At 46.0% G+C, this 15,398-nt stretch overlaps 1 protein-coding gene across 2 annotated transcripts in view; it reads right to left on the reverse strand.

Moving 5' to 3' along the window:
* Positions 1-15,398, reverse strand: part of MON2 (MON2 homolog, regulator of endosome-to-Golgi trafficking) — a 1,155,350-nt gene that overhangs the window by 147,228 nt on the left and 992,724 nt on the right. For both annotated transcript variants that reach the window (XM_069629845.1, XM_069629844.1), the window contains one exon: positions 8,773-8,896. In XM_069629845.1, coding sequence (XP_069485946.1) covers positions 8,773-8,896 — 124 coding nt within the window. The remainder of the gene's footprint in view (positions 1-8,772; positions 8,897-15,398) is intronic.

A 15,398-nucleotide genomic window follows, 5' to 3' on the forward strand; every position in this document is an offset into this window, starting at 1 on the left:
TTCGCAAAATCCATAACTTGTAATGGACGGCATGACATACCGCACTCACCTAAGCCTGCATGGACAGTGAGGTGAAGAGCTTAACCCCCAGGTTCTTAACGGTATCCAGTAATTTTACTGAAAATAATTCAGAGTGGTAAGTTTCACTGAGGTACAAAACACTGAAAAAATACTGAATATGTTAAATAAATATATATATGGTAGTGGGGTAAGGAGTTAAAAGAGATTGAGTTAAAGGGGTAGGAAAGCGGTGGGCTTGGCGGTGACCCCCAACATAAAAAAAAGGGAAATCAGTAATTTTTCAGTATTTTGTGCCTCAGTGAAATTTACCACTCTGAATTTTACTTCAGCAAAATTACATATAACATTCTTAACCATCCTGGGAGGGCCCAGGGAGAGGCCCAAGTATGTCAGGCCAGAAAGCGTTGGACCAGGGCGAGGGTATTGGGTCAAAAGGCTTTTCTACAACGATTTATCTAGAAAGACCGCTCTGTGACACCACAGAGCGTTCTTTCTAAATCGAACTGTCACGCCCCTGCCGCACACGAGTGCGGGCATGGGCCGACAGGCGCAGGAGTGTCGGATAAGTGAATTTGGACCTGTGTGTGCATGCGTGAGTGTAGTAAGTGTGTGTTGTGCTGGGAAGGGGCTGAGGAGGGATTAAGGGGGGGGTTAAGAAAACAACTATTGGGAGAGGATGGGGGTGGGAAGGGATCACCTTGCGAGGGGGGGGGCGAGGGGAAATATGGCATATTTCAGCATTTTAAAGCAGACACAAAACGGACAAAAGAAATCAGTCTTTTTTGTGGTCGATCTTTAAAATGTGGAAATATGACAGAACCAGGGCGAGGTATCGGGTGCAGAACCAACAATTGGCACCTCGTTTTTTTCACCATTCAGGCGCAACCAGTTGTTACCCATCCAAGAATGCATGGCCGACAACAGGCACGGCATGAGATGGCAGGCTAAAAAACAATTGTCTGGAGGGTTGCCCTAGAACAATGCCAGAGATGATGATTAATTCAAAACCTTCCAGTCATCACCTTTGTTTCGCTAAAGAATGCACCATGACCATGTCTTTTTACGATGTTATATTTGAAGACTCAGTACTTTGAATATAAGAAAAAATAATGAAGTAGGTAGTGACGATGAGCATAGCATATAAAGTCAAGCAATCAAACTAGGGCCTATTGTGCCAATTTTAGTAAGTCCTTGTTGAGGGTGATGGAAACCAAGTCCAGAGCTGGTGCAATAAGGAATAAGGTGTGGCCTCCAGAGCAAGGTACACATGACTCCACTCTGGAGCAGCACTCTTTTCACATATTCCTCTGGCATTTTATGAAAACCATCGGATTACAAATTCTACTCTTCGTAGTCAGAGAATTTGTGACCTTTAGATAAGGGTTGATTAGGAATTACCCCTACTGTACAATATCAACTTTATTCACTGGAGACATGGATAATGCTGAGATAAGAGCAGCCAAATGGAGTAATGAAAAGTGCACCAAAATCCAATGTTTACGCACTCCCAGAATGGAAATAAACAGGTACCCATTCTGACCACAGAGTAAGATTTGCATTGCAGGGAATCTTCATGACTGCAGAAGTGAAAGTTGGCATGGCAGAGAACCAACTTCTCAAGAGCTCACATTTCAAAACAAAATAGATTTCCGGGAGAAGAAAAGAATGAGGGGATAAATGGTGGTGAGGACACTAGCTTCTACAAAAGGAATCAAACCAGGGCCCGGAGTGTCAATGCCACAAGGTCCTTGTTGAGGGTGATAGAAGTCAAGCCTAGAGCTGGAGGAAATAGGAGTGGCCTCGAGAGCAAGGTACAAACAACTCCACTCAGAAGCAGCATCCATTTCCGGATCAAAATAAATGCAAGGTAGACTTGCAATCTGTACTCTACTAGAGGATGTGCAATTCTATTGTTTAAAATGAAATAACCAGTCCTCAAGAGGGGTAGGATAGATTCCTGGAAAAGAAGCCAAAGTGCCAAAGTGAGAAAATAACGTTTGGCGTGGTTTTACGTGAAAAATGTGCCCATTAAGGAAGGATTCTAAAATAACCATTTACAACTAGCTTTCCTAAACATTGAAGTGTATTTGTATTTATTTGAAGGACAGGGATGTATATTTCAATTACAAATGACTTACAGATGCCGAACGCATTCCCACGAAGGGTGCTCGTATAATAGCATAAAGATGTGAACAAGTAGTGAGCCAGTTCATGATTGTGTAAAAAATAAGGACATGTACCAGGGACAAAACAAACAAAATGCACATAAGAAGACAGGTGACTGACAAAAGTAAGGAATAACTTACTTGCCTGTAACTCCGCTTCTCCAGCACTGGTATCTTTCATAGATTCACTTGCTGTGAATATTCCCCATCAGGCTAGGAATCCTCAGTAACAGAGCAGTTTAAACTTAAACTGAAAACTTTCAGTTACTTTTATGTTCTATTACAGTCATTTTTTGGGTCATACTGCTCACAGCCAATAGGATCACATCCCTTAGCTCCTCCCCTGCCAGCCATCTTCAAATTTGGCAGCGCCCGTGAGTGGCAGTAAGAGCCAAAAGATGAGCCATGAGGGGTTGGAGGGAGGGTAGCATGTGAATCTATGAAAGATACCAATGCTGGAGAGCAGGAGTTACAGGTAAATAACGTATTCCTTCTACATCATCGGGACCTTCATAGAACAGTATTACAACAATACCAATGGGCGGAGGCAAGCTCCCAGCATAACTTACAACTGGAGACTTACCCACCTCATTCAAAAAAGTTCTGCAGAACCGATTGGTTGTCCATGGATTCTTCTGCAGAATGTCTGTCGACACAGTAGAACCTGGTGAACGTATGCATCGATCTCCAAGTGGCTGTATGGCAGATGTCAAGCAGCAGAATTCCAGAGAAAAAAGCTGTGGTTGCAGCCACTGCTCTGGTAGAATGAGCCCAGGGGGTCTGCCGGGAAGCGGTCTGCCGGCTTGCTGATGGCAGAACAAAATACAGTTAGCAATCCATCTTGTAATTGAGGACTTTGAGAGAGACTTCCCAGGACCAGAAGGTCCAAATGTAACAAACGACTTATCCGTTGGGCGGAGAGATTTAGTACGTGCCACGTAGTATTTGAGGGCAACCACCATACCCAACATGTGCAGAGTATATTCTGCTGGGGACAAGGGTGTCCCAAAGAATACAGGCAAAACCACATGCTGATTTAGGTGGAAAGCAGAAGGCACCTTTGGCACAAATGTCGGGTTGGTACGTAGAACCGCCTTGTCCTTATTAAACGTTAGATAGGAGGGTTTCACAGAAAACGCCTCGATTCCGCTCACTCGTCTGGCTGAATTTATTGCCACTAAGAATGCAGTATTCCAGGAAAAGTGTTTAATAGATGCTTGGTCTCGAAGGCTGGCTTCATTAATCTTGTGAGTAGCACATTGAGCTCCCACACTGGTGGTGGACCAGTGGAAACGACCGAAAGAGCCCCCCTAAAAATGCCTTCACCAGCTGGTGAGATCACAGGGAAGGCACTGCGCCGATGAACCTAGAAATCGCCGACATGTGCACTTTTATGGAGGAACGCGGCAACCGAGACTGAGCCAGGGACAGTAGATATGGCAACAGCTCATCCCGTTGCATGGTTTGAGGTTGCAGTTGCTGGCTTCTGCACCACACTTGAAAACATTTCCACTTGCTCTTTTAACGTTTCAAGGTGGAAGGGGCTCAAGCCTTGGCCAGGACAGCTTGGCAGTCTTGCAGAAGGGACAATGGCCCGAACTCTAAGAAGACAGGATCCAGGCCATCAGATTGAGAGAGGCCAGGTCGTGGTGCAGTACTGCTCCTTGATTCCTGTACAGGAGAGATTGGTACAAAGCCGCTTGATCAGAGGGGCAGACGAGAGGGCAAGGTCTGAGTACCAAAACTGTCTTGGCCACTTATATCATTTTGCACCAATACAGTCTGAAGGTGTGTAGGACTCGAGGCACCAGAGGAACGGGGGAAATGCATAAAGAGATTTCCCCTCCCATGGAATTGCAAAGGTGTCCGCCAAGCTCTTCGTATGGCGAAATCAGCTGGCAAAGGTTTTGCAGCGCCTGTTCTCGTGGACGGCAAAGAGGTCGATCTCCGGAGTGCCACACGTCTGAAACAACAGGTGTAGCTGGTCGTTGTGCAGTTCCCACTTGTGGCAGGAGCGTAACTCCCTGATGAAAGGAGTCCGCCAGAGAGTTCTGAATCCCCCAGTAGATGGGGGTGTTGGGAATGAAAAATATGCCCTGCTGAAGGGGCCAGTGCCGTAGGGCTTGGGCCTCCTTGGAAAGCTGTGGAGACCGTGTTCCTCCTTGCTTGCGGACATAAAACATTGATGTTGTGTTGTTGGTGTAAATGCGCACCACCTTCCCCTTCAGGAGGGAAATAAAAAAGACTTCACGGCACAGAAAATTGATCGTAGCTCCAGCAGATTGATATGCTGCCTCTGTTCCTCTTCCGACCAATCGCCTCTGGTGTGTTGGTCTTGACAGTGGGCGCCCCGGACCTCCAGTGAAGCATCCGTCATGACGGTCACCTGGTGATCTGGCAATGTGAAGGGGAAACCTTGCACCAGGTGTTCCCTTACTGACCACCAGCGAAGGCTTTGTCTGAAAGCTGGTGTTAGGGTAAGGCGGTTGTCCCAGGACCCAGAGAACTGGACCCAGCGGGCATCAAGGAATTCCTAAACCGGTTTCCTGTGTAATCTGCAGTTATATATATGATATGATAGGTTATTTATAACGTGCTTAATACCCAGAGGTTTCTAAGCGCGGATCGGGGATTGAATCTGTGTTGATCTGTGTCGTCTTACTTCCAAGGCAAGCATGATTCCCCTGAGCTATCTGCCCGAGTCTAACGGGATGCATGATGACAACATCACCAGCTGGGATTTGTAGTTGCGGACTGGCGTCACTCAGGAGCTCTCAAGGCAGTGCACCTTGTGTAAAAGAGCCACCACCCTTTCGTCCGAGGGTCTGGCGATGCAGGTCTGGGTGTCTTGTATTGCACCAAGACCACAGATCGCAATCATAACTTGCGATTATGGCCATTGGGATCTATATGATCACTGTGACGGGCCAAAATGCAGATTTTTTTTAACCCTTTACACCAAACACATATGTGGGGGGGGGAGACCCCTGCAGCCCCCCTGATATTAATATTATACACTTAACCCCCCCCCCGACATATATATATGGTGTAAGGTAGGGGTTGAAAAGAATAAAAAAAGTCAGCATTTTCGGCCGTCACAGTTCCCAGATCGACATTTTTGTACGATTCCTGGCCATTGTATTTGCCACCCTAATAGTCGTGGCTGCATTGGGGAGATTTTTCTTACCAACAGTGTCACAGCGTTTTCCTTCCTTGTATGGGGGGGGGCAGAGCAGGATGAGGATGGATATGCTGACCTTTTTCTGGCTGTAGCCGAGACAACAGAGTTTGGTGTGGGTTAAGTAAGGAGGCAGTGCCCTCTTGGGCTGTGTATTTTTAGTTGAACCAGTCTTTTTTAGCCGGGGCAGTTGCAGCATGTGCTAAGGTGATTAGGCCATCATCCCAGACGTCATCCAACAGTGGGATAGACATGACGGATATCCTGTGCTGTTCTCTGCGGTGGTACCGCATACTTTCTTTTCACTGTTCCTCCAGCGCAAGGCTTAACATTGTGGCCGCCCTGTACATTAGAGCGTGGAAGGCTCCTACCTCATCAGGGGGTGAGTGTCCCTGCGTTGAACGTCATCTGGCTTCCCATCAGCTGCGATGAACTCGTCAAATTCATCTGTTTGGGTTGTGTGTGTGGAAACCCTGTCGTCGGGGTCTGTATCCGTCCCAGAATCCGACAGCCTCTTTGGCACTGACTGGTGCTTACCCCCTTGGTGCTTCTCCCTCTTTGGGGGGATGCCGTCTATCTCACTGGAAGGGCCAGGGTTATCGGTGCAAGGATGTCTGACCGCTGCTGTAACCGGGGCTGGTGCAGGCAGACATTGTTGCTGGGTAGCCACCAGAGTGGTGAGAGTAGACCAAATGTCCAAAGACATGTCTCTTTGTGTTGGAGGAGTAATGGCTCGATCTGAATGCAGAGGGGGTAAAGGTGGTAGCTTAATGTGGCTTGCCTCACCCCGCCTTCTGGGCGGTGGCGATATCCTGTACTCTGGCGAGGGCGGCAGTGATAGGATGGCCTCTTCCTCTTCCTCCTCCGGTTGGGAGAGCTGGCTCTGACAATGTCACCCGGCAGCAAGGCCACCCCACGGTTAGCGAAAGATGCTATTGGACTGTCAGTCAATGCAGACACTATAGTGGTGTCTGAAAAGCCAGCGACTATGGCTGTGGTTACAATGGCGTGGTGGTCATTTTTGTCTGTCGACAGGGTCGACAAGTGTGTGACAGTCGTGGACGCAGATGTCGTTGACGAGATCCTCGTGGTCATTGGAGTAGTCGTTGATGATGTGGTAGTCATAGCCGATGACGGTTTAGTTGACGAGGGTAGTCGTGGTCATGGACAGCTTTGTTGACGGCTTTGTTTCACTGATGTGATGAGGTAGTTGTGGTCATAGACTGTTTCACTGACAGTCGCTGTGAGCCAGTCGTGGACAGTGTCAACGGCCTCAGGGTAAATGACCAGGAGTGAGGCTTGGTCGTCGACTATGACGTCTTCGCCCAGATTTATATGAGAAGAAACTTGTTTTCGACCCCTGAAGATGAATAGTGGCCTCCAGATTTGGACATGGACTTGGGGGACGTTACGTCCTTGGGGTGATGGAAGGAGCTTCGGCTCTCATCCCCTGTTGACATCCCTTGGTCACTTACCTTTGTTGAAGACCGGTCCTTGTGCAAGGATCTGGGCTTGTTGGCTGAGGAATCCTGGAGCTTCTTCTTGGAGGCCTGGACTTCGTGCAACCTAGACCTCTTAAAAGCGATGGTTCGCTGGGCTGTCCTGCCCCGGCCCAATGAAGCATAACTCAGCACTGAAGCAGAGTCAGAGGCCCGCTGGCGTTCTCAAGCCAAGCGACGGGATGGCAGTGACAATCCCTCAGTGTTTTGTTTTCGATAACGACTGGCAAATTTCGCAGTCCTGGACAGGGTGTGGATGAAGGCAGTAGAGGCAGTCGTCGTGGTGATCCTCTATGTAGACATTCTTAAGTCCACAGTGTACTTGAACAGGCTTTTCCTTGTGGATTTCGTCATGAGGTAGGCCCAACTATGCAGACAAAGCTTTGTCAAAGGAAACCGGCGGCGGGACGGTCAACGGTAGCTGCGCGGTCACTGCTAAAGCCGGTCGTCAAGTAGACATCGAAAAATATCTATTTTTCGTGAAAAAGTTGGTTAATTTGACATTTTTTCATAAAAATGTCAGATGATTTTTGATGACTCCCCACACAAACTTGCACAAGAATCTGAAGATGGCTGACATGGGAGGAGCTAAGTGAGGTGATCCTATTTGCTGTGGGCAGTATGACCCAAAAATGACTAACAGATCATAAAAGTTACAAAGTTTTCAGTTTAAGCTTAAACTGCTCTATTTTACCAAGGATTTCCATCCGGACAACGGGGAATATTCACAACATGTGAATCTATGAAAGATCCAATGCTGGAGAACATTAACCAAAGTGTGCAAGTGCTTCAAACTAAAGAGGACTACTAATTAAACATACAAAATTACATTAAGCGTCATCCGAATCGGTGGTGGGGTCAGGGAAGGAGAATGGGGGTGAGGGCAGGGGAGCTCCCTCTTTATCAAATAAGTGAAGTTTAAGCTGAGCTTTGAAGAGATCCACAGTTGGGCTGGCTTTGATTGTTATGGGCATTGGCTTCCAGTGGACTGTTGCTAGTAGGGAGAGAGAGAAAGCGAGGGGGGTGGGGGCATGGGAAGATGAAGATGAGTGCAGAGGATGATCGGAGGGAACAAGATGGTGAGTAAACTGATACAATCATCAGACAGGTACTGAGGAGCAGGATGACTGATAACTTTGTAGACTAGGAGAAGGAACTTGAAATGAGAGTGGTTGTGTATGGAGAGCCAATCGGCATAATGTGGCATGTTTTTGGTAGGTGGGAGTGGGTCTAGTTAGGATGTAGAGTGTGAGGGTAGCAAAGGGGAGGAGTGTGTCTCGAGGGAGGAAGGTGTATAGAGGAAGGTCAAGGAGTAGGCTTGAGGAGCACAAGAGCGGAGATTAGTTTAGAAGAGTGGTTAGTAAGAAAAGGGCACATTTTTAGAATGTTGGGGAGGTTAATAAGAGTATCAGAGGCAGTGATATTGAACTGTTTGCATCAGAGGTTGCTAGGCCGGTGTAGCAGAACACTCAAATGAAACCATAAAGGTGTGGCCTGACTCAAATCCAAAGGTACAGGGGCAACTGCAGGTAGAAATCAGAAAAAAGTACAGAAGGGCTCCAAGTCCTTGCACCAGTTGCTATGGGACATAGGAAACCGCTATAGTGGAATGCCACAAAATCCTACATGTTGACTTCTAGTCCAGCCTATAAATCAAAAGCGTATTTGTATGGCTCGTGCAACCTAGCATCCAAGCTGTGCATTCTGGAGTACTATGCAGGAATCTTCAAACTTGGAATATTCCATAACAACGCATTTGTTTTATTAACTGACACTGATCAAGACATGTACATTAACTGTACAAGACTCTACACATTACATGTTGGGAACTTGCTCTAAACTCACGTATCATGAAATAAGTACAAATCCATAACATATTTGCACACCATGCATATGTTTATTAATATACCTGTAAACGAGGAGGACTGAGAATGTATTGATCCCTTGTTCAACATCGCCATTATTTGACCCACAAACTCCTTAGGAATAAACGTGGCATAAGGCAGGATTTCTGTGCTTATGAGCTGCACAACCTATTGCAAATGAGAAACATCACATGTTATAGCATCGGTGCTTTCTGCTAGCAGAGGTATATCCGTTTAATGTGAAACAAATGAAGTTACTTAGCAGGAATTGCTTAATGGCACACAAGATGTGGGCCTACGATCACTCAATCTATTTTTGTTATGATGGCACAGCCCCCAGCGTGTGATTCTAGGGAGGTATCTATCAGACAGGCCCGTTAGCGGTTTTCCACTTCGAAAGATAGAGGTTAACTAGTGCGAATGTGTACCATAATGTGTGATAATTGGCCACATGCGTATGTTCTCTTTGCCAAGGCATAATATTGTCATGAAGCATCAAAAAGCATTGTGGACGTAATGAGATAGATTTAATTAAAACAATTGTAGAGATCCGTGAAGTTTAATTACCCTACTAATATCAAAACTTACAAGAATGCCAGCATCAACAATTAATATGTTGCCTCGATTACAATGCATTATTTTGTTTTGAGTGCTGCCAATGTATATGACAATTAGAACTATGAAGGAGATGGAGAAGTTCCAAAGCATGGTCACTTGGTGGTCAGAATAATAATTAGGTTGTTAGAAGTCCAAGTATTATAGTGGCTTGGGGACTCAGCTGAAATAATATCCACTGATAGTCTTAAGAATGCCATCTGCTCATGGGGGGCTAGCGAGCCTGCATTCTTCCTCATTTATAGCGCTGGTCCAGTGCCCATGGGAGAGAACTGTGGCACTGTAGCCCTTCAATGCATTCCATCCCGTGTAACGTTAGGAACCTTCACTGCTTCAAATACACATGCCGGTGGCCTAACCCACACACAGCGGAGGTGCAGCGTTCCCAGGAGAGGTAGGTAGACTGCTCTGGTGGTCCATCATTAAGCTCTTCCATGTTGGAAGGAGCGGCTTCTCTCTGTTAGCAGACCCCTCCCAGAAAGTCTTACCACTTACTCTGGCATCTACACGATGGCAACTACTCTACTTGGGAGTAGTAGGCAACATCAAACAGCAACACTGCTCTGCAGTAACCTGGCTACTACGTTGGTGGGGACTTTTGCCTATTGTGCCTATGATTTTTATATAGCAGTCAGTTCAGCATTCACATTATAATCTGCTGTCCTCTACTGCTACTTCCTCCCTTCTCTGCCAATGGCAATATCAGTGTCAATTCTTCTCTGTCCTGACTTAAGACATTATTGAATCCTCAATCTATATAACATCTGCTGTCTTACTGCTGCGTCATCCCTTCCTTGCCACAGTATCTTTGCTAACTGAAATGTAGTCACTGCCTTCAGTCGATCCCTGTGGCTCACGTGGGTCTTCATCAACACAAGACCACTCAGCCTTCTCACCTACTTCTCCCAAATTAAGCCCACCTCCAAGGGTATCTGGCCTATGCACGTGAAACTTCTTGCCCTTAGTATCAACCACTATCTCTTCTTTACTCTACTTTTCTACTCCATTCCATTAAATACATCTCTTGGCCTCACGTGTGCATATTGATAAACCTATATGAATGCACAAAGTTCATGTTATATATCTAACACTGAAAAGTCCCAAAATAAAGGGCTAATAAATAAAAGACATCTCTTTGCCCTAAAGCACCTCATCTACACCTCGTCTTCATGACTGACATGCTCCTCTATGAGCCATCCCAGCCTCGGGATAAAACAGGATAAAACCGGAAACCTGATCCCTGCAACATGGACTGAGCAATCATCTCTACATCACTCTTCACCTAGTGGCCATATCCCGTCCACTCTCCAGGCTCATCTTAAAAATCACTGCCACTTTCTTAATTGTGTGCACTGGTCTGCAGTGAAACATGCCATTAATCTGGTGGACCTAATTACCCCTGAAAAACCCTGCTTTCTCTGATTGACGGAAACCGGGTTTACTGTAAACAGCAACCCTGTCCTCACTGATTTAGTCCCACAGGGCTTTAATATTCTGCACTCGGGAAGAAAGAAACTCCAAGCTGGTGGCATCACCATTATTCACTAACAGTACTGCAGAAAAAGATCGACTTTAAACACAATGCATTTCGAGTAGCGAGCTTTGCAGCAAAAGCCCCCAAGCAGAACATATCAAGGTGGCTGAACTCTCCAAATCCTTTTTCAAAATCTCGGACAAAACACTTCTCTTGCCATACCCAAGATTTCAGATTTCCTTAGAAATGTCATGGAACTGGTCACACTTTCCATCTGATACCCTCATCAATCACACACATTCAGCCGCCTAAAAAAGCCCTCGTCCTTCCACCGCTTCTCACCTCTGCCCGCTGAACGGTTTAACTCAATCTTCAAATCCTTTCAAACTACACTTTCAAACAATATCCTTAAAAATGAAATATTTTCTTGCCTTCAGCACTGTCCTCCTGTCCTGCAAAAACGCTAAGCCCATTCCCCTCTAGAAGCAACCAGGACTAGATCACTCGGATCCTGCCAAAGGTATGCACCTCTTCCTTGATGAGCCACTTGAACAGGTCGCCTGCATTCAGTGTTGTGGGAAAACATAGCAGTTCCATACTCAACCCTTACAGCGAGGCTTCTGACGTGATGGGGGCAGCGTGGCTCCCTGCTAGAGTGCAATTCTTTTAAATCCTTTGACTAGGGCAAACCAGTGGGTTAGCGCTTATCACAGTGAGAAGTGAACTTGGACAGAGGCCCGAGGCCGCAGGTCCCTCTCTCTTACTCCAACAGCATCTACAGGCAGCCCTTCCCATCCCTCTTATGAAACAAAAGAGGTGATGTTTGGAAGGTTTGGAATGAATCCTAACCATCGTTCTTTGTATTTGTATTTTATTGAATTTATATAGCGTTTTAATACAAAATGCTTTACAAGAGGAACAAACAAGATACAGCAAGCATTATATAACAATTGAATTATACCAGAAAGCCGTATAAAAACAATTTACATTATGGAAGGGGAAGTAGAGTAGTGAGGGGCCAAGATGGGAGAAGAGGTATGAGGTATGAGCAAAGGTGAGAGCAGAAGTAAGAGGAGGCAGAGGGAGTAAGGGAGAAGGAAGGAAGAGATGAGGATTAGAAAAGTGCAGGACGTGGGGTAGGAGAGAGAGAGGTGGAAGGGAAGTAGGAGAGTGAGTAGGAGGTGTGGGTGAGAGTACTAGTAGAAGTAAGAGAGGAAGCAAAGGGTTTTAAGGAGGTGAATGGAAGAGAAGGTACGAAAGTAAGTGAAGGAGGAAGTAGAGCGGATGAAGAGAGGAAGGCAGTTCCAGTGGTAAGGGGCAAGCAGTTGGAAAGAGCGGAAGCGAGAAGTGGCACAGGGTGGTGGTGGAGAAGAGAGTAGGTAGAGATCGGCAGAGCGGAGAGAACGAGAAGGAGTGTAGAAAGTGCGGAGGGAGGAAAGGTAGGGGGGGGAGGGCAAGACCGTGGAAGGATTTGAAGACTAGACAGAGGAAGTTGAATTTGAGCTGGGAGTGAAATGGGAGCCAACTTAGAGAGGTGAGGGAAGAGGAGATGGAGTCATGAGGAGATAGAAGGCAGAGGGAACGGATGGCAGAGTGGTAGATACATTTGAGTGGGGAGAGATGAGGGGAGTCCAAAAATAAGAGCAGAACAGTAGAAGAGTCTAGAGAAGATGAGGGAGGAGATAAGAGGTTAGTCGCGTGAAAGGTTAGGAAGGATTGAATTTTACGGATGTTGTACAGGTGAAAGTGGCAAGATCTGGCAGTAAGAGAAATATTATGAGATAGAGAGGTGGTGGTCAATATAAAGACCAAGGTTACGTGCGTGGGGAGAGAAGGAGAGTTTGGAGGGGGAAACAGAATGAAAGGAGGAGGAGAAGGAGGAGGGAGAGTGCATGCAGGGAAGAAAAGGACTTCAGTTTTATCGGTATTGAGAGTAAGGAAGTGAGAGGACATCCAAGATTTAATAGCAGAGAGGCAAGAAGAAAGCTTCTGGTGGATGTCAGGAGAGAAAGAGGAGAAGGAGAGGAAGAGCTGGGTGTTATCCGCGTAGAAATGAGACACTGAAGGAGGAAATGATGGGGGCTAAGATGGAAGTGTAGAGCGAGAAGAGAAAGGGTCCAAGGACAGAACCTTGGGGGACGCCGTGGTTGAGAGGAAGGGTGGGAGAGGTGGAGCCACCCCAGGAGGCGGCAAAGGTGCGGTTAGAGAGATAAGAGGAGAACCAGTGAAGGACAGTGTCTTTGAGGCCAAATGAGGAGAGAGAATTAAGGAGGAGAGTATGATCAACAGTATCAAAAGCAGCAGAGAGGTCAAGAAGAATAAGAATAGAGGAATGTTTAGTGTAGCGTGAGGAAAGGAGAGAGTTGAGAACAGAGCTAAGGGCAGTTTTGGTGGAGTGTTCTTCAGCCTGCCAAGCCATTACAGAAGGGGAAAGACCATATGCAAATCAGGCTTGGCACCAACCCAAAAGGGGCAGTCCAGCCCGAACTGTTAGGTCACATCCCTTCTGCACAATACCACAAGCACCCCCAGAGCTGTGCCAGTGGTTACGATGGATTCAAAATCTTCCAGCCATAACCTTTTGGTTTTGCTAAAGTCACCCCTGGGACGGGTATGCCCAGAAGTGGGCCTAGAGACCCAAGCTACTCCTCACTGATGATGCCCAACGAGGGCAAAACATGTCTGTGGATGCTTGTGATCTTGTGCGAAAGGGATGTGACCTAGCAGTTTGGGCTGGACTGCCCCTTTTGTGTTGGGACCATGCCTGATTTGCATGTGGTTTTTCCCCTTCTGTAATGGGCTGGCAAGCTGAAAAACAATGGTCTGGAGGGTTGCCCAGGTCAATGCCAGAGGTTATGATTGATTCAAAACCTTCCAGCCATCACCTTTTGGTTTTGCTTCCCTCACCATGCTATATGCATTTAACTCACAGTCCAGACGCCTATAGTTAGGAGAGGGAGAGCTGTTGGCTCTGCTGGGGAGCACACACCTTCCTTTCCTAGGTAGATGTGGCTTCTGGGATTGGGTGGGGCAGGTACATCAGGGTACAAGGGACACCATTCTCCCTGGGTTGTCAAGGGAAAGGTTGTGATATCCTTCTAGTCCAAAGCAGCCATGCCTAGGCCAGAGATCCTAAAGCCTAACCAAACATTGCTAGGGGTACTGCATCTGATGCAGATATTTGAGAGCTTATAAGTTATGTCAACTATTTTTTTTTTTTTTTTGTGTGATGTTTTAGTTTTGTCTCAAACTTTTTCATCTTGTGGATAGAAGAAGAGACAGAAATGCAGTCTACATTGCTAGGAAATCATTTTTCCTCCATTAATCTCGAGAATGCTGTGAAGGTAAAGGACAGCTGTGAATGTGTATTTGTTATTTTGTCCACTGAGAATCGCAGCCCATCTTTCATCTGTTGTCATTTGCTGCAAGGCCATGTCAAAGTAGGCCCCAAACTGCTTGCGGTGGTTGGCAAGAGAGGGACATTCCATGAGCAAATGGAATATGGTTTCTGGTGTCGTGGTGATTTCACAAAATCGACAGTGGTTCTGGTTTTTTGGAATTTGTCTAATTGATGCCAAGTACTCATTAGTTGGTAAAGTGTTCAGGCGGATTTTTAAGAAGGTCGATCTGATATTTGGATCAGGGAATGACAAGATGTATGGCTGCGGTTCATGTAATTTTCTGTTGTCCTTATTGCATCGCAAAGTCCGTTTGTATGTATTTTTCTTTTCGATGGTTTTGATCCAATCATTTTGTAGAATTTTGGTTTCGAACTTCTAACGTTGAGGACGTTTCGTTAGAAGTTCTTCCGATATGTTTTCTTGTTCCATTTCTTTGGTTATTGTTTTTTTCCAGGTTTGTAGTATTGTGTTATTTAGAGCAGTTGAATTAGTTTTCAGAATTTGGGTTGCCGGGGTCTTGTCATCCGACAGTATTTTTCGGTATATGTCTAGTCTTTTCCATCGTACCATGGAACCGATGGATTGGGTAGCTACTTCGTATCGAATTCTCGCCATGGGATATGATTGAGGAAGAGTTAGGATCCTGCGCCAGAATATTGCTTCAAATTTCACCCAGTCTACCTGGTCTGCGTTCATCATTGTTTCCGTTCCATAGGCTATGATGGGAATGTATTTTTGTCTGTAGAACATGATGGGCTTAAATGAAAATTTCCCATATTTTCTGTGTAGGATGGAGCCCTGTCGTGCGAGTGCTTGAGCCTTTTGTTCTAGGTTGTCTAGCCAATCTCTTTCTGTCTTTGATTGATTGATCATGATGCCAAGATATTTAAATGTTGTGACATTTTCCAAACGTATTCCATTGATGTTGAAATCCGGTGTTTTTTTGCTTTTGGTTTAGGTTTTGTTAGAGCCATGGTTTTTGTTTTTGTGCTGTTAATTGTTAGCTCATTTTGTTTCATGTAGGCGCTTAGTGCTGTAAGAGAAGTTTGGAGACCAAATGGTGTTCTGTCGAGCAAGACGATGTCGTCTGCATAGGACATAATGGGGACCGGTATTGAGTTTATTTTCGGAGGGTTTGTTTGAGTGTTGGAGAGGTATTGATCAATGTCTGATGTAAACA

Source organism: Ambystoma mexicanum, chromosome 12 (assembly GCF_040938575.1).
Source record: "Ambystoma mexicanum isolate Mex_15411 chromosome 12, UKY_AmexF1_1, whole genome shotgun sequence".
Taxonomy (NCBI): Eukaryota; Metazoa; Chordata; class Amphibia; order Caudata; family Ambystomatidae; genus Ambystoma; species Ambystoma mexicanum.